Source organism: Podarcis filfolensis (genome assembly GCF_964270895.1).
Source record: "Podarcis filfolensis genome assembly, chromosome: 1".
In the NCBI taxonomy this organism is placed as follows: Eukaryota; Metazoa; Chordata; class Lepidosauria; order Squamata; family Lacertidae; genus Podarcis; species Podarcis filfolensis.
Window position 1 is genome coordinate 52,190,974 of NC_139604.1, and position 24,782 is coordinate 52,215,755.

Here is a 24,782-nt window from a genome sequence, read left to right on the forward strand (position 1 = left end):
CAGAAAAAAATATGTCAAAAAGCAGAAAATAGCCCATCCCTATTTGTGTGCTGGAGCCTCAGCCTGAGATTTTACTCTTTGCCTTGGAGATTCCAAAGAGTCAAACGATATGTGATGTGAAAGATGTGGGATCTCTCTCCCTCTCTCTGCTTAAACAAATTCACAGCAGCTGGTCGAGCAGTTAAAAAGGAGAAAAACACACATATTGTTACAATATTGACCCCCAATCTCTGCTGAGCAATAGGTAGCAAGATTCCAGGGAATCAAGGTGTGGAGGAGTCTGTTCTGTCTTTAACAAATATGGTTTATTCTACACATATTTACACCGGAAGCGTTCAATGGAGGGAATGCAGAGTTTAGAGCATTCGCATCTCAAGAGGGGTTTGTTCCCTGCAGCGGCGCAGCACTGGAGCCTAAGGAATCCTTCAAACCATTCCCATGCCTCTGTCCCAGCCTGCCAGAATGCTTCTCCTTCAGCCTCTGCATGGAGTTCTACCTATTTCCTGCTTCTCCTTCCCCTTGCCGACCAACTGCTCCCCTTCTCCCTGCTTTTCCAAGCCTAGTTTTAAAAGGGGAGAATTTTCCTGTGTGACACCATGCTCATGTTGCCCTGGCAGCCTCCCCCTCAGTTACCGGTGTCTCTTGTAGATGGCCTAATGGCAGGACCACCATCTCCCTCTGCCCCTCTGTCAAAAAAGGCAAGTTCAGCCTGTCAGCTCTGATTAAACCCCAGCACCCAATAATCTAGAGGGGGAAATCTGGCACCCAGGGATATGGGGGACCCCTGCTCCCTCACTAGCTCCTAAGAATACATTTTCTCCTCATGCAGTTTTTCTAAAGAAAATTTCCCTCACCGCACCCCTGCCACCTGGTATAGCACCTGTATATTTCCCTGATTGGAGCAAATAGCAGCTGGGTGTGCAGCTGCCTGTGTCACTACTTTCATTGAAAAAGATTGCAGGCAGGGAAGATTACGCTCCACTCTCCCATCATAGTCATCACTCTGATTTGAACCACCATCTCCCCTGCAGCTTCTATTAAAGGGAAGGTTCTGTTTCCGGATGCCCCAGAAGACATCTAATGCTCTGAAACTTGAAATTGGAACCCAACAACCCTAATGGAGGGTGACAATGGGGTGGCAATGTTGAAATTCATTATGACACGTAGCAGGTGGATTGTGCAGATGTTTCCTAGAGAAATTGGCAAGGGAGTAGCTCCATCTTCTCCGGCTGTTATACAGAAGCACCCCTCTAGGAAGCTTTGCTTCAGTCCTCATGATTAGCATCATCTAGGAAGTACTTCTGTTGCCTGCCAGTGCCTTTCAGGCATGAGTGGGGGAAATAAGAATTATGGATATAATAGTTCATAATTATGGATATCATAATTATGCAAGATCAGCAACATGGGCCAAGGGCATCCTTCTCTTTCTTCCTCCTCCGTCTCATGTGTGGTTAATTTTATAATCTCCCAAGTGAAAAATACAAAGAGATGACATCATAATTGGCTGGAGCATCCCATTGGCTGCTGCTGTTAATCAGCAATGGAATTGGATGCTAGGCTGCTGCAGAGTTCCTCTCCCTGTCCCTTCCTATCTGGCAGCAACTGGGCCTGTGCAGGTGTGAACGGACACCTGCAGGACCTTAGAACTGTGCCCACCATGCAGCCAGGACAGTTCATCCTTTCACAATAAGGTAGGCCTGGTCAGGTTGCGAATGGGGTGGGGATTTACAGCGGGTAGGTCACTGTGAGAAAAAGGAAACTGGTAGTGGAGTGGTGACGCTGTCCTTAAACAAAGAATGTTCTTTTACATTTGCCAAGAGCGGAGGTCTTTCCATTCTTCTGGGGCCCTTGATACTGTTCCTTGGCAAAGACAAATCACATGGGGCTATGAGGTTCTGATGCAGCCTGGCAGTTTTTTCTCTGTTTCAGCTTACATAGTGAGTTGTACCGGTTAGAACCACACATCTCTAAATTCTAGAACTGGGGTGGAGAACCTGTGTGGCACTTCAGATATTGTATGACTCCAACTCCCATCATCCCTAACTGTTTGACCATGCTGATGACAGCTGATAGTCCTGGAGTCCAGAATCTAAAGGGCTCCAGGTTCCCTCTTCCCTGCTCCAGGTTAAACTTTTCACAGTGCCAGCCACTTAGAGTTCATGGCAATGGCATTTTCTGAAATGGGTGATAGTTGCACTAACGGGAATAGATCAACCAGCTTTCACACAGGAGCAAAACCTCAGGGAACATAGGAAACTGCCTTTTACTGAGTCAGACCAATAGTCCATCTAGCTCCCTGTTGTGTACACTGACTGGCAGCAACGCAACAGGGTTTCAGAAAGCGGACATTCTCAGGCCTACCTGGAGATGCCTGGGACTGAACTTTCCACGTGAAAAGCACAGGCTGTACCACTGAGTCGTGGCCCTTCCCTGCATAGCTACTGGCATTTTACTACACATTTAAGTCTATGGAGGTAAGGCTACCAAGATAACACAAACTAAGGGGGGGAAGAGACAAACTAGAGTTGAACAGCTAAAAACTCTAAAGCTTGTAGTTTGCTACTATCTTCAGCTTATATGAAGGCAGTATGGCTTTATATGAGTCAAGGAAAATGACAAAAATGTATAAAAGTATGTAGCTCTCCTTCCTCCACAACTGCCTTTTCTTTGTGATTTGGGAGATGCTAATGTACATCCCACTGGTATAAGGTTTCTTCGATGTGCCGTAGGGTCAACTGTCCACACCACTGCCTTTTGCAACTCCACATGGGGTTACCCAGCCGGGTGGATGGCCATGACCACCTCTAACCTCAGTTGAGAACCCAAAGACGTTGGTTGACACCCAGAGACAATAATCAACACCTGGCTGCTTTTTCTGTGTTTACATCCTGCTCACTGGTTCTGCTGGAAACATCAATCCACCATGGTCGAGTACTATGAAGCTCTGGGTCTCCCCCAGAATGCTTCCTTGGATGACATTAAAAAAGCGTAAGTGCCTCTTCCCCATGTCCATCCCATTACCATCTTCGATGTTCTTAAGAGAGATGTTGCCCTCTCAGGCATTCAGCCAATATGGGGTCTGGAAGGTAGTTATTAAATTACCATTCATCTCTTGCTATACTTTTGGTGTCAAGGAAGGAAGAGATGTTTGGGCTCTAGGTGCCAGTTATTTTTTTATTCTAGAGATCAGGCATCTGTTTAGGCATAGTCTAGGGGAGGTTGCAACATTTAACTGATTAATCAGCTAGATCAAATCAACAGCAGCAACAACAAAAATGATGGATGAAAAGGATGCCCTGCTAAATCAAGCAGCAGCCCCCCCCCAAAAGCAGAGGTTTTTTTAAAAAAAAACACAACTTAAAAAAACAACAACATGCTGTAAATTTCAACCTCCATGAAAGGAAGATTCACCTTCCTGCATTGCAAATCCTTTACTGAGCAGGAGGTTGGACTGGATGACCAGATTCCATTGTTCTGGGATTCTCTTACACAAAGGATAATGGGCCTTTTCTAAAAGGATGCCTATTGCAATGTTCACGTACCTCACCTGAATAGGATGAGAGTTCCTTTATTTAGGCAATAGCACTAGTACCCTGGTTCTATCTCTCACCATAAAAATTTGATACAAGGCTCACTAGGGCTTAGTCTCAGAACCTACTCCAATGTCAGGGCTCAAACCTTATGCCAGGGTTTAGTTCCTGGCACAGCTCAGTCCTCCAAAACTCTTCATACCATCCAAGCCAGCATTTTCTACATGAAGCAGCTACTTCACTCTGCTGAATTCCTTAGCCCAAACATGCATTTGGAAAATATATCACCACAAGAAAGAATAATACCACTGAATATTCATATTTTGCTACCCTTGTACTACAGAATCTACTGCTGGACCGTTATATTATTAGGCTGCCTCACTGTCTGATAATCGGTCTGGTTCCCTGACTCCTCTTGTATGAGAGGCTTGCTGAGGGCAGGTTTTTTTGTTTTTGTTTAGTGTGTCTGTATTTGTTGTATATATAATAAAACTCCGTCAAACAGCATATAATTTTTCAGGATCCTCCAAGCATTTGCCAACATGTAATTTATGAGGGTCCCCCCCCCAGCTAATACAAGACCCTTAAGGTTTTCCATTTGCGGGGCAATTAAGTTCTGGCAGCCACCAAGATCCGTGTCAAGAGTTCCTGAGAGTTGAACTCTTTCAGCTGATCGTCCCACAGAATCTGTGGTGACGTTGGAATGGGATAGCTGACTTTTTTGGTCATTTCTTGACACATCAGAATTTGAATATCTGTAGGAAGTCTTAGCATAGGTGTGAAAAGGTGTCTCTTTCCCCACAACAGTTCTGAGAAGATTGTGATGTCATGTGGGCAATTCGCCCTGGTGTGTGATGCCATCTATACAGGAGTTTCATAGAATATTCCCTCACATAAGCTGAGACAGACCAGTATGGTTTGGATGGCCATAGTGCATGCCATGAAGTAATGAGAAGCTTGCTGAGGGAAAGTCGAAGTCTTTTTTGCATCTGGAAGAAATGGAGACTAGGGACTGGAGTCTGTTCCCTTCCTTGCCCTGGTGTCAGGAAAAATATGGCTAACCACACACAAATCTGTAGTAGCAGAAATGGTCACAGGGATACTGACTTTTATCATCCATTGTGTTTTCTGGGGGACCATAAAGATACAGGAAGAAAGCTCTAAAGTGGCACCCAGATAAAAACACAGAAAACAAGCAATTTGCAGAACAGAGATTCAAGGAGATTTCAGAAGCCTATCAAGTACTTTCAGACAGTAAGTATTTAACCTCTCACCAACCCTGTCTCATCACTGCCACTTGTGCAGCACTTCTCCTCCTCCTGATCAGAGCTTTACCAGTTGCATGTTTCCTATGCAAGTATGTGGTAGAGCAAAGATTGGGATTTTGCTTAAAACAAGAAATCCAAGCAAATTCATTTGATGACTTGGAGGCCAAAATGGGAAAGCAAAACCACTTGGCACACTGCTGCACCTACTGGGGACTAAGTGTAGCAATTTGTGGGGGCTTCCCCCCCCGAGCTTTCCTCACAAAAACCTGCTCTTTAGCACTCAGTTGGAGCAAACGTCAATTCGGGTTTTAAGCAGATTGCTGTTTGTTCCGATTGAGCTTTAAAGAGTGGATTCAGAGCAAAAAGAAAAAAAGAGAAAAAAGGAGGGTGCTCAGACACGGAGCTTTAAAGCATGGACCGTGCCTGGAAAGAGCGGGGAAAAGATAATTGTAGATAAGCCCTCAATGCATCATTAAAAGGAGAGACCGGGAAGAAAAGGACACAAAAAGGCTCAAAAGATGTGCAAAATGTATCAAAGGTTTGCAGTGTATTCTGGCACCTGTTACATGCAAAATGCTAACACAGACAGGCAGACCCCAATAACTACAGGCCTTTCCTCACTCATTATCCTTGGCACATTCATGTAGGTCCTTAATGCTACCTTATACAATGCATAGGCACCCCCCCAAAGGACTTAGTGTGATTTCATGCATTGGGCTGCCCCCATAGTGTGGTGGCCGTTGTTTCCCCCTTACCTGTGAAGGGTGTGTGTGTGAAGTGGCCTTCAGAGCTTTCAGAAATTATATGTGAGCAGTGTGCCCCCCCTTCTTTATTGGCCTCTCTTAGAGACTTGACACATTGCTGGCTGAAAATGTCTTCTCTGCAGTAAAAGGTTGATTGTAACTAATTCCACCATTTAATCTGACTCTGATAGTATCTCTTGTTCATTTCAAGGAAGCTGGTATTTTCCACCTGTACCTTAAAGTGTCAATAATTCACCAAGGACCAAGGAAAATGCATTTAATATCCTCAGTTGATGCTAAAATCCTCTGGGCTCAGGTGGTGGTTGGTTATCACACACTCTATAGCCTGGTGACCCTGTTCAATATACCATTACCTAGTGGCATAATCTATTTTGCCATGGTTAATCTGTCCTGGCTATTTTGTGGCAAAGATGCATTTTCAAGTTTCAAACTATATGCTCTTGTTGGAAGAACACTGGCAGAAGCAGGGCTCCTGCAAATGGACTATTTATTGAGCATCCATCCAGATTTGCTTCCACAAAGCCTACACAGTGGTTAGACTATGTCTGGTCTTTATTGAGCATTTATTCCAATTTGTTTATGGGACAGTTATATGACAATTCTGCCCATTCATCATTTGATACACCTGTCCATTCATCCTTTGTTCATCTCATGCTTCTCAATGCAATTCCCCATCACTTTCCTAACCGCAAAAAGTCCTGGTTTTTCTCGTGGATTTCTTGTGCTGGTAGAGCGATGGAGCCCTTTCATCTTTTTTAATCACACAAACCTAAAGTTCTCATATGTGCTTGAATCCCTCCTGTGAAATGCTGACAGCCTAGATGCGCCTACAGTGGTTTCCGCTTCCAGGTGATGCACCTGTTATTCAAGATCCAGCATGGCATGCCAGACTGCTGTTAGAAACCACAGTCTCTGAGATCGGATGGCGGGTTGGTTGACTTCTTATCTTTCTCCCTTTCAGAGAACAAACGTGACATCTATGACCGTTGGGGTAAGGATGGGCTACTGGGAAGAGGTAAGTGATAGGCAGTCCAGGAAAAATCTTCTCCATCACAGAAGATAAGATGACTCAAGCAACATATTTAACCTAGTTCCATGGTTCTTTCCTTTGTAAAAGATATTGTGTGTTGTTAACAGTGAAGTTAGCTATGGGAATGTTTTGGTTTTATATTAAAAAAAACCACACTATTGTTTTTAATGTTGTTTGCTGCCCTGGGCACCTTTGGGAGGAAGAGTGGGATAAAAATGGTATAAATTTATTTACTCACTTTAAAGCAACCTGGGATAGATTGTGTGAGGAGAGATTGCTGTAAGGTTCTTGTGCCTTTTTCCTCATGGCAAAAAGTCTGTATTATGTGTATGTGTGATTTTGAGCTGGTAAATAACAGAAGAGGAAAGGGCAAAGTAGCCTCTCTCACTCCAAGTGCCGTTCGTCCCAGATTACTTTGGGTTAAGGAAGAAAAAAATGGAGGAAATGGTCACACAACTACACTCAACATGTAGATTACACCTTGCTGCAGGGTGAGGGTGAAAGATCTCTACACAGTCTCATTTGGGGTGGACATTGGTCAGTCACAGGGCAATTAAAAGCTACCACTTATATTTGGCCCCAGGATTAACAGCGTGATATCCAGAATGTGCAATGTGTAAAGAATAGATAAGGCATTTTTACCCAGACATTTGCCATTTTAGTACTGGGGACAAATGTCAAATAGTGACAGTGTAAGTTCTGTTCCTTTAGTTTCTGAATTGGAATTTAGATGACCATGAGCAAATCTTTACAGAGTAGTACTAGATTCAGCTTTGAATATGTTTGTCTCTGGTTCCACCCAGAACATTGGGTCTATTCAGAAGCCCAGTGCTTACATACCTGGGGCACAATTTCGGAATCCTATTGGTTTCAGTAGGAGAACAAAGCATGTGATTCATTCTCTCCCATTGAAATTAGCATTGGTTGGATTGCACCCTTACTTTGTGTTTCTATAAATCAGGGGTGGGTAACCTGTAGCCCTTGGTTAGACTCCAGTTACCATTGCCCATAGCAAATATGGTCTGGGATTATAGGAGTTGTAGTTCAGCAACATCTGAAGGGACACAAGTTTGCCACCCCAACATTAAATTAAACTGTCCTGACTGTATTTACTCATGGCAAGCTCATCTGCTGAGGTTCAAAGGGGGTTGTATACAGCAATGCCCTATAACAATCTTCGTCCTTCTTGGCTTTTGCATTCTGGTTCCAGGGCACCTAGCTATGGGGAAAGGAATTTCTATTTTGACAACTTCCAGGTCCTGCGTCCCACACCCCATCACCTCATCAAATATCCAGAATACCTGGCTTTGACATATCTTTCCTTTTAACTTTTTCAGGTAGACCTGGGGCATCATCTAGGACCAACATGAGCCCTGATTATATGTTCCACTTCCGCAGTGCCCATGATGTCTTCAGGGACTTCTTTGGAGGACGGGACCCTTTCTTTGGTAAGTGGTGATTCCTCTCAGAGGCCTGGAAGGTACCTAAAAGTCAATTGGTCTAACTCCCTGCTTGTCAACTCACATAATCTCTCTGGCCTACAACCTGCCACAAGGAAAGAAGGGGTGCTATATAAGAGGTGTTTCTGGAGAAATAGTTTCAGGTGACTCAAGAAAGAGAGCCAAGACACACATGGTAGAACCAGGCAAAATAAAAATCTCACTCCAAGTAACCAGCTGTCAAGGCTGGAGACAGAGGCAGGTCAGCACTAAAATAATCAGGTGTCTGTTTTCAGTCAAGTTGACTCTTTATTCAAGGAAATGAACACACACTTGGCCTAGTGGCCTCAGCTACACCAGTGGGTGTTGCCCCTATGCAGCAGTTACCAGGATGGAAGGTTCACCCTTTCTATGGCTCTCCCTTCCTGGATGTTTCCCAAGCTGTCTCAAACTGCCTGATGGGAAAACTACTCCAAAAGCCAGGCCCAGGAGAGCTGAAGGTCCACTGAAGTAGTGTAAGTGCTGATCTACCAACAGAGAGGTCCTTTCTATTTGGGATGATGCTTATTCCCCTGCCCCCAAAGGAGCTCCTGGCATGCTGGTAGAAAACTCCACCAAAGTAGATGGAGAGCTGCTGCTGGTCAGTAGACAATATGGTGTTCCTACCTGCGTATCTCTTGGCTCTCATCTCAAGTACTTGAGGGCTGATGTTGCCATCTTGATTTTCAGGAGATGCAATGCCATTTGGTGCATGTGCTGGTGGAGGAAATGGGTTCTGCTTCTACTCTTCATCAACGAATTTCGTCAACGGCAAACAGATCACAACCAAAAGGTGAGGGTGGGCCAGTGGACAGCCATGACTGAACCATTGCAGCTTTCACTCACTAAGTCACATGGTTTTCTTAGGGTGACCAATTTCCTCACTAGAACTGTTCCTGTGCCTTGAACAGCAACTTGACAGGTATGTTGGTCTTTAAGGTGCTACTGGAAAGAAAAAAAAATTTTTTGTTTTGACTATGGCAGACCAACACGGCTACCTATCTGTAACAGGTATCCATGTGTCAGTCTGTTCTTGAAGGTTCTTGAATAGGACAAATAAAATGCTGGCAAGCATTGGCACTCAGGGAAGAGAACAAGAAGATCTATTGTGGGTTGTGGCAGGAGGAGAAGAAGGGGCAAGCCATAGCAAGGGGACGTGTCAGGGTAGGTATCATTGGGCTACCTCCAAGGCGCACATCCCTTCTGGGGGCCCATTGCCCAGTCTGGAGCCAGTGAGGCCTGCTCCTCTTCCTTGCTATTGCAGCCTGTTCACTAGCCCCACTACAAGTATGCTGTGACAGGAGCAAGGAGATGGAACAGCAGCTTCCTCTTGACCATGGTTCCCCATGCTGTTTTTAGACTACAGTTCCTACCACTGTTCCTGCTAGCTAGAGATGATGGGAGTTGTAGTTAAATAACAACTGAAGAGCCAAGTTTCAGAAACTCTGCTGTGGACAAATGATCAGGGTGGGCCCAGAGAGGAGAAGTAAGTGGGCAACAGTGCCTTGGTGAGGAGAGGGGCTCACTGAGGGCCCCTTGCCCAAGGGGTCACCAGAACCTGGAGCTAGCACTCGTTACAGACTCATGGGCTATATAAACCCAGCCTGTGAATTAGGAGAGTGCAGAATTCAAATCTGACATTTCACTGTTGTAATTCTTCCTTTTAACCATCATTACCATATTAATTATGTGCGTTGTTGTTTTTTATAAAAAAAATACTATGCAACTGCTTGTTTTTGGAGTGAGAGATATATTTAGCAACTTCTGAGAGGTAATTATATGAATATTAATTAACTACCCAGGTTCAGATTTGATTTCTGTTCTTGAAGACAGGATGTTTATGGTGTGTGTGGGGTGTGTGTGTGTGTGGGTGTGTGTATTGACATACAAACACAAAAAAAAATGTACCTGTTTCATTTTAATACATAATTCTTGTACAACCCATTTAGCCATACATTCAAATCTTTTTATTTTAGAGCTGTGTTACATACATTGAAATTAATTTTAATATAAAAGAATAATAATTAAAAAGGTACATAAAATATAGTATAAACTTATAAATTACACTTATAAAAGATAACAGCATTTATTGGCATTTTACTTCTAGGCCGTATCTGGGAAAAGTAACATCACATATGTAGCCAGGTTTTTAGTCACACAAAACTTTCTTAGATGTGAAAGGAGCTGACTCTCCCACCAAGGTTCACTTCTTCCTACAACCAGTTGTCAGCTTATAGGGCAGGGATGGAGAATCAGTGGCCTTCCAGGTGTTGTTAGACTCCATCCTCATCAGCCCCAGCCAACATGGCCAATGGTTGTTGCTGGTGGTGGGAGTTGCAGTTCAGCATCATCTGGAGGGTACCCATTTCTCATCCCTGGTTTGGGAGGCCAATTGGATTTGATTAACCCAGAAGGAGTTTGGCTTTCTCCTCTGCTGGCGGAGTAACTTATTCAGCATTTCTCTCCTTCCCAGGATTGTTGAGGATGGACAGGAGCGAGTAGAAGTTGAAGAAGATGGAGAGCTTAAATCTGTTCTTGTTAATGGTAAGGTTCAGAAGTGGAGAGTGGGACTTTTTAAGAAAGCCTCAGGTCCAGTGTGGGGCAGATGTATCTGTGGGTGCCCCAGTGCTCACAGCTACCATGTTATGGAAAGCAGATTTAAGCTATGCAGAGAGACGCAGACAAGATAGTCTTGCAGTTTCATGGATGTGATGCCTGATCCTACTGACCTTGTTTGGCACTGATATATCTAACCCAGTGGTTTTCAACCAGTGTGCCGTGGCACTCTGGGGTGTCTTGGATGATAGTCAGGGGTGCTGCAGGCAACACTGGGCTCTGTCCCTCTTTCCTTCCCTTCCTCCTCCGATGCTCTCTTGCATCTCTGCCTGCCAAAGGCTTCCACAGCTGTTTATTGCAGCAGCCCTGGGCAGTGGCGAAGCTACCTGCTCTGGCACTGGGAGCGGCGTACATCTGGGGGCGTGGCTGGCGTGCATCCCAGGGGGTGTGACGCCTGTCCCAGGGGGTGTGGCGTGCTGCCCGTGGGGGGCATGGCGCTCGTCGGGGGGTGCATGGCATGGGATGTGCGTCCCGGGGTGTGCACGGTGAGTGGTGCGTGTCCCAGGGGGGCACGGCAAGTGGCGAGCGCCCCGGGGGGGGCACCGGCTGCGATGTCAACCCCCCCGATGGCACCCAGGGCGGACTGTCCCCCGCTTCCCTTCGTCTGCCAGTGGCCCTGGGTATTGGCTCCGCAGGCAAATGGTGCCTCTGGGAGACCCCTCTCCTTGGGGTAGGGGGCAGCTCAGAGACCAGGGACAGCAGCAGCAGCTGCCCAGAGGACAGGAGAGGAGAGGAGGCTGGGGAACACTCAGTGCAGTTGGTTAAGAGAGCCATGGACTCCAAAAGGTTGAAAACCTCTGGTCTAACCTGTCTCGGCCTTTCTTGCAGGTGTGCCCACTGAGAGAGCATCCATTAGAGAAGCTGGGGGGCATCATGGTGAGCCCAACAGATACAGGTCCGCACCTCAGTTCGGTTACCATGATGACTCCGATTCTGAACCCATCTATGAGGTGCGCACCATCAGGCATGCATTCCCCAACCAAAGGAATAAAGGCTACAGAGCAGGAAATATGTCCCCTGCAGAAGACACAGACAGCGAGTCTCATGATGAGTTCCAGACTGAGGATGACGATGAATCCCATATCCCTGAGTTCTAGCAGCATGATGCACATGAATTAAATCCCATATATTGGTGGCAAGTCGGGAGGAACTTGTTGCCACGTGTGCCTGATACAAACACACTGAAGACACTAATAAGAAGAAGTAGGTGCAAAATGGACCCTGGGTGGAGCTAGGCAGCTGCTGAGTGGGGAGAGGCTGGCTGCCAAGAAATATGTCATGACAACAAGGAGGGATGGGCAGAAGGAAGAGGGGGGCAATGCAATAGTGAATGCAACTCCTCAGGCAGAGAAAAAACAGCCCCATGCCGAAGGGAATAGCTTCACTCTCACAAGTCACCAATCGACTCCACCATGGTTGAAGAAGACTCAGGCAGAAACATGTCCTCTAAGTCTACTTGCTTACCAGTATAGTGAGAACTGAAAATTATGGGATCCATTAGGACGGAGGTTAGCAAAGGGCAATGGGCTGTTTAATAAAGGTTGGGAACAGTGACGTTTGTTTCCATTTTCTTTTCTGATCAGCCATGGAGGAGATACTTGTGTTCCTCAAGACGAAAAAATGCAGTATGGTCAAGATTTCTCTGGCTCTGGGGCCTACAGCCTTGTGGTGGGGGCTGCCTCAGAGATGTGATGCATCTTCATTCACAGATGTCGTTCTTTAAATGGCAAAGCTGAGGACATTCAAGAAGAGGCCACACTAGGTCACCTTCCAAGCAAACCTCTTTCTGGCAGTTTTTAGCTGTCCAACTTCCTTCAGCTTTGACGATGTCTGGGCAATTGCAGCATGCATCCTACAGATACTTTATGGGTGTTCCAGAGTCATTATCCATGGCAATAAAGAGAACAATAATTTAGGACATGAAGAGACATTGGTCTCTGTAGGGGGTGTTTACTATGGTCCACAAAAATGTGTAGAGAAAGAGTGGCTAACCTGTGGGCTTCTATATGATATTGGACTCCAACAGCCCCAGCCAGCATAGCCCATGGGTCAAGGATAGGAATGGGAAGAAACTGGATTTAGTTCTCAGTTAAAGCCAAATTTATCAATTTTACACTTTTTGAAACAATATCAGAACCAAAACACAACCACCCTTCAAAATTTGCTCATATCAAAATTGAGTGATTCACTTCTCCCACCAAACATTGTGTAAAAAAATGCATATATTAGATAAAAAGTGTGCAAAAAATAGAATATATTAGGGAAAATAACATGCAGAAATGCATTGTACTGGGCAAAACTGCATACAAAAATGTGTTCATTGGGAGAAATTTAAAAATCCTGAATTTTTATGAGGATTTTCAAAAGTTAAAATTGAAGATTGCTGCAGAAATGTGCAAAACCAAATTTAAGATTGGAAAAAAGGAGAAACTGAAAGAAAATTGACAGATCCTTCCATCCATAATCAAGGATGACTGAGGTTGAGTTCAAGAGCGTTTGGAGGGGCAGAGTTTGGTCCTTGTGGCTCTCTTCTGGAATTCCTGGTTTAGCAGGAACACCTGTATCTTAAAGAAATGGATTAGTATCAGAGCAGAAATTGTTTGTTTGTTAGGAACACTCCTGTCTTGAGTGTCAGTTGTTCAGTTTGGGGGGCTGCGCAGAAAGTGGGGTTTGTGGCACACCACTTTGGTACCAGTTTAGTGTCTATAGGATGTGGTTGGCTTTTGGGGTGTCCTTGTGGCCCCCGGGTTTTGGTACTGGTTTGGAGTCGATTGGACAAGGTTGGAATTTTTGGCATCAACTTGTGACCCCAATTTGCTTTGTCAATTACTTGTTTGGGGGCAGCAGCACAAAACGCGGGGTTCACAGCACAAAACGGCACAAAACTAGTACAAAACTTTGGCATCAGTTTGAGGGCATCCAGAATTTTGGGGTCACATGTTAATGAAGCTCTCTCAAACTACTGTTGGAGGTTACGGTGAAATATGAGTCACCTCCTAGCTAGCAACTCCATTACAATCAGCAGAGCTACTGTGTTTTAAGGTTGTTGTGCAACTGTCATAGGTACCTATCAGCACCAGTGACATCATGGATTACAAGGGACACACTTCCCACCTCTGTGTCCAGGTAGCTTGGGGCATTTTTAGTGGGGGTTGCTTTTGTCTTTTTTTTTTTAAAGACTATTTTAGGCTAGATCAGGGTGGTTTACCTCTCAGACCAAATGGGCTGCAAGCGTGACACACAGCCTTGGGGCCAAACAGTGAATTAAATTTCCATATCGTAAAGTGTTCACAATATAGTTAATATTATCTTAATATGCACTATTAATGAATTTAATTAAATATATCTATTTAAATATAAACTTAATATATTTAATTAAATACACAGTGATATTCACAACATGAATTTATTAAACAGATTTAATACACAAACACATGTATGCACTTTCATTAACAACGTAGACATCTGAGCTAGAGAATTCTTCGCAAATAGATTGATGTCTGCTGTGGTTGGTTTTTGACATCTGCAGGCACCTCTCAAGTGAATTGTCTACCAAGTTGCTTTAAGTTTTGGAATTTAACGAAGTTCATGTTTGAAAATGCTTAAAGTTAAGCCCCATCACATTTCTGAATCACTATTTTGGTTACAAAACGAATGAATCAACCAATGAATGCTGCTTCTCGCCATCTTTGCCATGGCATCTTGCTATTTGGAATTGGTCCATGGATAGATAGCAACCTGAGTTATTGACAAATTAATTGCAGGCTTAAATGTGGAGACTACACCATTTCATTTATGGGCTGTGGCATGTCTATTTGGGTTGTTACAGCTGGTGCGTATTTATGAGGTTCTGCCTAAGGGCCAGGATGCCCTGGAGCTTACACCATACTTCCTACTGCCTGTTGCCAGCCAACCGCAAATCATGAGTGCAAGTTGCAGAGCCCCTGACATCACAATCAAGCTCCTCTTTTCTTACCCCGGGCAGCAGTTTTGAGTAACTAGGGCTCTGCCTACATGGAAAATGAATATACCAAAGGATGTGTCAATCATCAGGAAAAATCCATTGAGACTGTGAGGTAGGGCTTGGGTTTCAGCTGTTCAGATACTTAGTGGAACTACCCACCAAGCCTTCATCCTGGGTTGACTAGCTCATTTTATGCCACCTGAAAACAATCGCCTTTGATACATAAGGCCAGGGTCCCTGCTGTGCTAAGTATTGTTGGTTCAAGGGGAAAAAATAGGTATAAAAGGAGAATTTCTGGATGCCAAGCTCTACGTTTGGGGCAAATACTCTTTGGTGAGAGAACCACAGCAGAGATTTAAAATCACAAAATATGCAGCAAAGTGAAATGTGGATGTATAGCCTGTTAGAACTTTAAAATATGCCCCTGTGAGTTCCAAAACTTCCAACGGCCACATGTTTGGTAAGTTAAGATTGGTTTACTTACAAATTCTTCAAAGATCTGGTTCATGTACTTTTTTCCATCCAGCATTCAGAAAAAAGTTGCACAGGCAGTAAAACTTGTCAGTTACAGAGGTGAAAGTTCCTAAATTATTGGTATAGGAACTCAAAGTGTGGCTTGTGAGAGCTATGCAGCTAAGCTGTAGCAACCCGGTTAGCCTTTTCACTCACTGAGCTTCTCAGAAAGACTGAAGGGGAACAAAGCCTTGATTACTTAGTCCCTTCCACAGTGAACTAAACTTGGCAGGACAGCTTACTCTATGGTCTTAACTCCTTCGTGCATTAATTAGACTTATGTATGTTGGTTATATGAGGCTGGTTATCCCACAAGTAGGTCATAGACTTGGGCTCTAATCATGTCAAAGGGTCGATTTAGCTAGTGCTCTCCAGATGTTGCTGGACTCTAGTATTTCCCATCCCTGACCACTGAGTTGGAACTCGTCAGCATTTGGAGGGCATCAGCTAGAGAACTCTGTTTTAAAGCAACATTTCAGTTCAGTGAAGTGTAAGCATCTTGTTGCTTGCTCTGGTGGCCTAAAAGAAATATTCACTGCATATAAACATGCAGCTAATTTGACAGTGAAGAAAACTATAGCACAGCACTTACCCTCTGAGGAACTATGTCATTTCTTAGGCCACATCCATACCATACATTTATAGAACTAATATACCACTTTAACATTATGGCTTCCCCCAAAGAATCCTGGGAACTGTAGTTTGTTAAGGGCTCTGAGAGTAATTAGGAGACCTCTATTCCCTTCACAGAGCTTCAGTTACTAGAGTGGTTTTACAACCAGTTCTTCTTCCCTGGGAACTCTATGAATTGTAGCTATGAAGTGGTATGATACTGATTGAAATGTATTCTCTGTTTATACTCTGTTTCCTGTAGTGATGCATGTGGCCCTGAAAGGCAAAGACTAATTCTCAGATGCACCCAGTTAAACCAATGGCTTTTAAATTTTTCATTTGTATACCGCTTTTCTACTTTGCTATACACAAAGCAGTTTAAAACCATAGATATGAGCGTATACACAGCAAAGATCACACATCCTATAACAGTCCAATCTAATGCAAATAATTCTTAATTAAAAACACAAGTATAAAAACAAACTTAAATCAATTAAAATAATTGGCATTGATCCAAGATCGAAGCTGGTTTTATAATTTATAGACTAATGTCAAGACAGTAAACCTGCTCTTTCTGCCTAGTTCTCCTTCTGCTTTCTATTCTGCAGGGCCAGGTACTTACGGCGTCTCCTTGTCTCTGCCCTGCATTGGTCAGCCAAGACACCCCAGTGTCCCTCCAAGTCTCTCAACAGGACAGACAAAAGATGAGAAGGACTATTATGAAGTCCTGGGCATTCCCCAGGGGGCAACGCATCACGACATTAAAACGGCGTAAGTCAGCCTTCAGAGCATTCCGTTCGCCCGAGGAACCGCCAGCCTTGAGGCAGCTCTGTCTGGCTCACAGCCTCCATTCTTCCCTCCTCATCCCCAGCATCACATTTAGGCTTCAAAAGACTTTCCTACTGAAGCCAATAGGATTTGTTTTCAAGCCTAATTGATTTCTTTTCAAGCCAGAGTCACAGCTAGGGAGGGAAAAGTTAACCTTCCCCCTTGCCAAAAATGCCTTTGCGCCATTACTTATTTAGGCTGGAGAAACTCTTCTGTTGGCTTCAGTAAATGCACCTAGGGAAGGGAGAGGCTACATTGTGTGTATAAGGCAGAGAGGAGGGGAGAATGAATGAATGAATGAATGAATGAATGGGTTGTGTAGATGAGATAACAAAAGAGTATGTGCTGTTTTCAAAAGAGAAGCCAGCATTGAATCCTGAGTCACCTATTATGAAATGCACAAGTATACTTATATATACTTTTAATGGCTAGGAATGGGGATTTGTTATGTTGGGGCAATGAGGAAGCACTGAATTCTAATACCTTCAGAAGTCAATGAAGTACGCATTTTCCTTCTTTAGGGTTGGCAAAGTGTTTGATTTTGAGTTGCAGAAATAGATTCAAAAATATATATATTTGCCCAGGTGGTTAACGGGTGGTCCCAAACAGACTAAGTTGTTTCCAGAGGGTCAGGAGGTTTGCACAGATCTCTCACCCATTCAGGTAGATGCTATCTTATGTCCTTTGTGCAATAAATAGCACCTACATAACCCACCTGTGAGGAAGGGGTACAGGGTGATAAGTAGCAAGGAGCACTACAGTACTCTTGTACAACAAACCTGGTTCTATTTGTAGAATTTTGCGGTTAAAAAAAAGTGATGGGGAAAGCACTGGAAAGTGGGAGATAATTACCAATTGGCAGAGTGGTATAACCTCTGCACAAATTTTGTGCAAACAAATCAGGATGAATTGCTCAAAAAATAAACAGGCCACCTGGAACCTAATTCTTTACATCCTTTCCTTTAACTGAACAGGTACAGAGAGAAACTGAAGAAGTGGCTTCCTGATAAAAACCCAGATAACAAAAAGGAAGCTGAAGAGAAGTCCAAGGAGATAATGGAAGCATACAAAGTGCTGTCAAACTGTAAGGGCTCAGACTCCTAGACCCTTCTGCTGTTCTCACTTCACTGGGGCCTTGGTTTCCCAATGAAACACAAGTTGACCCTGGTTGCTGATCAGCAAGAGAGTGAGGGAGAGAGTCTTTTCAACCAGTGCTATGCACTGAAGCAATCCTGGTTAGAAATCCACACCAGTAATCTTCAGTCTTTTCCCACCTGAGAAGCATATTTAACCCCAACCTGCAGCATGGGACCCACATTTATTTTATTTTCTAACATATATATTCCCCTTCTCCTTCTCTCTTTCCGGATCTATTGACACTGCTTTAAGAGTCTACGGGCTTAACCGTCTTCTCCCTATGGAACGCTGGGAAATGCAGTTCGGGGTGGGAACCAGCCGGTGATAGATCTCTCTTAGCACCTGTGCCAAACTGCAATTCCCAGGTTTGCAGGGGGAGAGGCTAACAAGTTATAACTAGTACAGAAATGGCACCAATATTTAGAGTGGATATATACCCACACTTTTTTCTCTGCCTGCTCCCAGGCCTCTTTCTACTTTTCTTTTTCTTTTAAAGCAAACATTATGATGCCATTGCTACAACCCACCTCAGACTGGTCCAAACCCAATAGATAAAGAGCAGCAGTCTACACACATCTCCTGACTGCCTGGAGGCATCACCCTCTTTGTTTATTATATGCACAGGAGGCTGATGTTCCCTTCGTGCCTCAATGTTTCCATCTTCCTTTTGGGGAATTGCTTTGGGGTGCTTTTCTGAAGTAGTAGAGCTGCGGGGAAACATGCAGTTTCGCCATCAGTCCATGTCCTATAAGTAGGTGCCTAGAGCTTCTCTCCTGCAATATGCCTTCTTCTCTAGACGGCTGCCAGCATCTCTGCACCTTTTCATGGCTCCCTATGCTGCTGCAATTGACTATAACTAGGGACAGGGGCATAAATTTGCTTCAGCTTGCATTTTAATGCTACTCTACCTTATTCGCGCTTCCCAAACCAAAACACAAGCCAAAATGCAGCTGTCCTTCGAAATTCACACTTACCTTAATTTTGCAATGCAGTTCTTAATAAAAAACAACAACCCCCAAACACCTGTGTATACATTAGAGGAAAGTAAAAATGCATATAGCGAAAACAACAGACAAAAATGATTCATGTTAAGAGAAAATAGCTTGCAAAAACTAGGCATACAGATATTAGAAGAAATGTTGCTGAATTTTCACATAGACTTAAAAAAGAAAAGCAAACTGGTGCAGGAATGTGGTGAATTGAATTTAAAGATGGAAAAACTTTAAAAGGGAGAGAAACTGAAACTGGCAGGTTTGTTTATCCCTAACTTCTTAAAAAGCTGGTTAGTCACTGGGAGGGGGGAATACAAGAAGTTTCAGTTTATGGATGCCTTGTGCCTAGAGGGGTGGTAGTTTTCCAAATCCTGAATCAAGTGCTTGCAGCTGGCTGCAGCAGGGCTGGAGAACTTTCAGGTATATCTTCTGCCTTTCAGCAAACAAGCGTAACCTGGATTGCTCCCTCCAGAACAGACAGAATGAAAAAGGTGAGTGATTTCACAATTCAGTCTCACGTTCCTGAGAGGAAATGGAGAAAGCCACAATTAGGAGTTTCTTTGTGGAGCTCTTCTTGATCCGCAGAGCTGCAACCACTGGCCAAATAACATGCGATGAGGAATGTGTGGCAGCCAGTGACCTGCCTTTCCTATCTTGCCCCGGTAATATTTAGCTAAAGTAGAGCTCCAGTGCCATGTCATCGGGTGCTGCTTGCAGGGGTGAAGAAATTCAGAGTGTGATAATGCCACATGGCACTTCTTTTTTAATTACATGTTACCAGGGAGACCGAGATCAGCAACAGCCACTTGTTCCTTGTAACATGTGTTTGGGACCCAAGGCAGCGGAAGGGAAAGAGTGAAACATCTTTCTAATTGGATCCAGCTTTGACTTAATCCCACTGAGGTTGTCAGCTCAGCTGACCTGCACTGAATCCTGGGTCAGCCAGCCAGAGGCCACACAATTAATATAAGAATGCTGTTTGCCTCTGGTTGACCTGGCAGACAGAGATCAGATCGAGCATAATCAAAATCATTATCTGATGCATGACAGAAAGTGCTGTATTGACATGCTGGGTGTTAGCTAGCTAGCTCAGTTGTGGGTGCCTTATTCCTGCCCACCACTCTGTTACAGGTTTATAACCTATTTCAAAGCACGTCATGTACTTTTTAATTTTCATAGCTTTTCAGCTCTCAATAACCTGCACTGCATAGCCTTTTGCGCTTAGCTACTCCAAGTGGAACTTCCCTTGACGACTGTTCCAAAGCTGTAGCTTGTGCAGAATGTGTTGGCTGACTTTTTATAACCTTGGAGCCACGATTCAAGTGCTGGTTCGACCTATAGAAGAGCTAAAAAGCTGGTATCTGGCATATCTAATAAACAGTTTCCACCCCTTCCTTTGCATAGTTATTGTTGGCTGTCTTCCCAGCAGTGTCCTCCATCCAACAATAGGCCAGACGCACACAGCGCCATTTGTGGTTGCTGCTCCCCAGAATCTCTCCCTCTGGGATTTGAACATTTAAAGATGGGAAGTGCTATTTTGAGTGAAGCAGGCATCAGCAGCTAGGAGATGTTAATGAGCAGTGTCAGGTTTATCTGCATATATTAGTTAGAATTTAGTTTTAGTTTTAAAATATGTAGAATGGATGTTTCCAAACATGTTTGAAGTCTAAAATAAAAGGGGCAAAAACCCGTTGGCTAATGACACACTTTCTCAGTCAGCTCCTTATGCTTGGAATTTCAACTCCTTCATGGAGAACCAATTACTTAGCTGGCCAGAAGGTTGCTTAAGCAGGTGTTTGCCCAGCCGAGCCCAAGCTTGCTTTCCAATTAAGGGTATAACATGCTGTTGAGAACTAGCATTGCTGCAGCTCTTCTGCCTGCCCTGCAGCCTGACAGTCTGGCTGGCAAGTGAGTCAGGCAGAGCAAGGTAGCATCACTAAAGCTGTAGGGATGCCTGAACAGCCAGAGACTAAAGGCAGGCCTGATGGTGCTCCGAAGCAGGTTAAAGAGAAAGCAGGAGAGACTGGAAGCTAGCAGATAATGGATGCAACTCGAAAGGAGGGAGCTAAAGTAGGAGGCAAGGGAGAGCAGGAAGACAGAGAAGGTGGAGAAAGCAAAGGCAGTATAGAAATAGAGGAGAATGAAAGGGTCAATGGGGGACAGGGCTCCCTTAGAGGGTAGAGGTGGGTGGAGTTATAGAGCAGAATGTCCCAGTAGTGAGTCAGAAAACAGGAGAAGGAAGTGTAGAGGTTGATAAGATCCCACCACTACAGATACCATTGGGATTAATAGGAAAAGTTAACTATTAGAATAAACTTTAACCACCATGATATATTAATTGATGAACCAGTCATCCATTGTTATTTAATCTTTCTTGTCTTCTGTTGCTTGTATTGTCATATATGTTAATTCAATGATCCATCTATCTATGAATGAACAGAGAACAACTTGGGTCTAATGATGCTAAGAGCCCTGACCACTTCAGAATAATGGGCTCACCAGGTGGTCTCTAAGAGACACCCTGGGGCTCTGAAGACCCTTGGGGTCTTATAGGAAATATGGTGTGGTTGGCACATGAGCTTTGCTGATTTTTGCCTTCAAGTAAGATGGAAGTGCTGAGTATTCCAGGCCACTAACTGAACTGTCCTTTAAATAAACTGTGGCAAATAGGCCCACTTCTGAACTCATTTTTGCATCCATTTTGATTGGTTCTGGAAACACTAGAACAAGCCCTATAAGCTAATTTACCTTGCCCCAAAGCATCACAATTAAAGTTGTTAACATGGAAATCAAAGACATCTTCCTGATTTTGTAACATCCTTCAAAGGTAGCCCAAACCTGTGTGTCAAACTAGCACATCACTATTCCCCATTTCCTATCTTGCAACAAAATGCTTTTGTCTCCTTTTAGGAGAAAATATTGAATTAGCCTGACTTAATCAAAACAGCTGTATAGATTATTTGAACAAGTTGTGTTCACAGCAATGCTATTTTTGTAACTTATACTTTTATTATGCTCAGGTGTGAGCCAAACACAGTTTTGTACAAGTTAGGTTTTTATAATACAGTATATCTATGTAACTTTCATCCAGATACACTTAAAAAAACTGAAAGAAACTTTATTTGATGTAGTTCTATTAGATGTTGCTAAAATTATTTTGCTTTGATGATAGTAAGCTATGTTTAATCAAAATTGTTGCAGAAGTTGCCTTGTATGTACTTTGGGCATATGATTATCAGATCCTTTCAAGAAGTTGTATATTTTGTGGAATGCAGTCTTGTTTTTCTTTGATAATTGAGAAAGATTAGAAAAATGCACCTCCTTCAAACGAAGTTGGGTATAAGTATCTTTCTGATATATTAAATTGTGACTTATGCTTTTAATTTCACTTATCTTCTTTTCTGAAATGCTTAAGTTCTACTAACTAAAGGAAATGTATTTGTTATGCGCCTGAAGATTCATCCTTGAACATTAAATTTTCTGTGTGCTTATAAGAAAGGGGACTTATCCCCCCGTTAACATGGCGGTTGTTGCAGAGGGAACCAAGGTGAAAAACCTGTCAGACTACAGTCTGACAGACTACAGTTTCCACTGCATAGAAATCAGGCTTAGATTTGTCCTGTGAACAGAGCAAAATAGTCACAAGACTAAAAATTTGGTTTATTGCAGGTGTGATGCCTGCCCATGAGAAACACAAGAGTAATACGGTAGACGAGAAAGACCACACCAAGTCAGACAAACCAAGTTCTCAGGATGACGAGTTGAGTGTGGAGAATGACAAGAGCTCTTGTTCTGAGTATGATGACTCAACATTTGAGTCTGATGATGAGTCGTCGAGTTCAGAGCATTATTCCACCTTGAACTCTGATGAGTCTAATGAATCCAGTTCTGAGTCCAGTTCTGAGTGTAGCAGGTCAAGCTCCAAATCCAGTGAACCAAATTCAGAGTCAGATTCTGAGTCCAACGATCCAGGTCAGAAGCCTAGCAAGCCCCTTCCTTTGCATCCACGTAGAAAGCCTCACAAAAGACACCGGGCAAAGCATAACCAATTGCCTCCTGAGAAAAAGGATTTTCCAGTCGGGAAGGGTAAGCAGACCCAGGATGGGAGAAAGAGATTGCAGACTAGGGAGAAAAACCTGCCAGTCGAGAACAGCGCATTGCACACTAGGAGCAGCAAGTCTGGTAAAGAACCTCTTGTAGAGAATAGTGAGAGCACCAATGGGAAGAGGAAAGCCCCAACTGAGAAGAATGGGGCCTATGCAGAAAAGGCCAGGCAACAGAGTGAAGATTGGGAGACCCATACGGGGAAGGCTAAGCTTCCCAAGCTAAAAACTGAGCTGCATGGTGAGAATAAGCTTCATAAAGGGAAGATGAAACAGCGGCATGAGAAGTCAGAGTCAAGCACCAAGAACAAGCTTTGGAATGGGGAAGCTGATGCCGCCCCTGGAAAGCATGAGATGCAAACTGAGAAATTTTCAGCACAGAAACGTAGATCCCATCCAGGACATGAACCTGATCGTGGGACAGAGCAGTGTGCTGGGCAGAAGGAACGATCTGACAAGCAGGAGCCACGTATTGGACACCTGAGGTACACTAGGAGGAAAACCTCACCAATCAAAAGTAAGGAGATGTCAGGGAGGATGACTAAGTTGATATCGCCAAAGTTGAAAGATGGAAAAGCAATACGTTCCCAAAAGGGTGAGCTGCAGGCTGGGGAAAACAAGACGCACGCCGGGAAGAGCAAGGCTAATGTCCAAAAGAAGGCACTGAATGATGAGAAGAGTAGGATGAAAGTCCAGAAAAATGAGTTGCATGCTGTGAAGAACAACATGGCAGTCCAGAAGAAGCAGCTGAATGCTGGGAAGAGCAAGGTGAAGGTCCAAAACAGTGATGGGAGAGGTAACAAAGCAGATCCCCAGCACACTGAGAGCACTATGCCTGCTTATACATGGAAGGTGCCAGCTACCGTCTGGCTTGGTCCAGCAGAAAATACAGCAAGGTTTCTCTTTGGTGGGGCCCCCGAGTTCTCTGGTGTTGGCCAAGCACCACTTCCGGCTAAAAGAAAACCACGTGGAACGAATCAGGCCATGCAAGTAAACCAGTGGGAAAATATCCAAGCCTGGAATAGAATAAACCAGTTAAATCCAAGGAAGAGCATGCTTCTTCCACATATTGATGCTCCAGCTCATAATGGAAAGACTTGGTCTCCATATTTAAGTAGCCAAGGGGAAATGTTTGACCCAAATGCCCCATCTTCATGTCCGCGATGCTCCCAATGCTGGTGCAAGCTCTTTCAAGACAACCTGTGAGTGCGGATGAGTGCTGGGCACCTCCAAGAGTGAGTGTTTGAGAGTACAATAAAGGAAGGGTCAGGAACCCAAATTTTATTTGTTCATACTTGGTGCTTGCTCTTACTCAACAAGATACATGGGAATTATTATGAGGCTACCCAGATGCTGGACTCCCAGAATCCCTCAGCCCCAGCCAGCAAGGGATGATGGGGGTTGTAATCCAGTAAGATCGAGAGGGTCACAGGTTTTCCATCCCTGAACTACCGTAACAGATGCAGCAATGGGAACATTGAGTAACCAGGGGCTGATGTGGAGAGAAACAATGGTGCTTTGGCCCAGGGATCCTTTTGCTGAAATAGTTGTCTATCCCCAATATCCACGACACTTAAGCCACTTGCTGCTTTCTCTGAATTTATCCCCACAGCATTTACTTTTCCTCCTCGACACTCTCATAATTTCTGACCTGATTGCCCATGCCTACATAAGATGCCAACATATGAACATCCAAAGACCTCAGCTGGATGAAACCACTGGACAACCTAGTTCAGCACTTGACTTTCCACAGTGGCTAACCAGATGTCTTCAGTAAGTTCAAAAACAGGGTATGAAGGCAATAGGCCCGGTGCTATTTTTCAAGGAAAAGAGATGTTGGAACTCGCCATGAACACCTTATAATGGCAATGGCGCCCAACTGAGTTCTGGTGAGTTCCAGCTGGCGAAAAAGCCCTGAGTAGGCCTCTTATGGCATGTGCCTCCCAG

General features: G+C 44.0%; 2 protein-coding genes across 3 annotated transcripts; both read left to right on the forward strand.

Moving 5' to 3' along the window:
* Positions 1 to 1,548: 1,548 nt before the first annotated feature.
* LOC310746577 (dnaJ homolog subfamily B member 6-like) lies at positions 1,549 to 12,240 on the forward strand. The gene is made up of 8 exons (XM_083580471.1): positions 1,549 to 1,691; positions 2,730 to 2,988; positions 4,675 to 4,784; positions 6,524 to 6,577; positions 7,930 to 8,040; positions 8,761 to 8,863; positions 10,544 to 10,614; positions 11,515 to 12,240. Exons 2-8 carry the CDS (start codon positions 2,924 to 2,926, stop codon positions 11,781 to 11,783), a joined length of 783 nt encoding a protein of 260 aa, XP_083436597.1. The 5' UTR covers positions 1,549 to 1,691; positions 2,730 to 2,923; the 3' UTR covers positions 11,784 to 12,240.
* Positions 12,241 to 14,632: 2,392 nt separating this feature from the next.
* Positions 14,633 to 24,119, forward strand: LOC310751646 (uncharacterized protein). Of its 2 annotated transcripts, XM_083591035.1 has the most exons (5): positions 14,633 to 14,762; positions 16,384 to 16,546; positions 17,578 to 17,687; positions 19,173 to 19,223; positions 22,402 to 24,119. In XM_083591035.1, exons 3-5 carry the CDS (start codon positions 17,660 to 17,662, stop codon positions 24,039 to 24,041), a joined length of 1,719 nt encoding a protein of 572 aa, XP_083447161.1. In that variant the 5' UTR covers positions 14,633 to 14,762; positions 16,384 to 16,546; positions 17,578 to 17,659; the 3' UTR covers positions 24,042 to 24,119. The 2 variants fall into 2 exon arrangements, with proteins under 2 accessions (XP_083447161.1, XP_083447162.1); XM_083591036.1 differs by lacking the exon at positions 19,173 to 19,223.
* The last annotated feature ends 663 nt before the right edge of the window (positions 24,120 to 24,782 follow it).

Excerpts from the sequence above, each read along its gene's own strand:
- LOC310746577 (XM_083580471.1), top strand. The coding sequence starts at position 2,924 with ATGGTCGAGTACTATGAAGCTCTGGGTCTCCCCCAGAATGCTTCCTTG. Across the intron at positions 8,864-10,543 it reads AAACAGATCACAACCAAAAG|GATTGTTGAGGATGGACAGG; the intron begins GTGAGGGTGGGC and ends TCTCCTTCCCAG. Across the intron at positions 10,615-11,514 it reads TAAATCTGTTCTTGTTAATG|GTGTGCCCACTGAGAGAGCA; the intron begins GTAAGGTTCAGA and ends CCTTTCTTGCAG.
- LOC310751646 (XM_083591035.1), top strand. The coding sequence starts at position 17,660 with ATGGAAGCATACAAAGTGCTGTCAAACT. Across the intron at positions 17,688-19,172 it reads ATACAAAGTGCTGTCAAACT|CAAACAAGCGTAACCTGGAT; the intron begins GTAAGGGCTCAG and ends TCTGCCTTTCAG. Across the intron at positions 19,224-22,401 it reads GAACAGACAGAATGAAAAAG|GTGTGATGCCTGCCCATGAG; the intron begins GTGAGTGATTTC and ends GGTTTATTGCAG.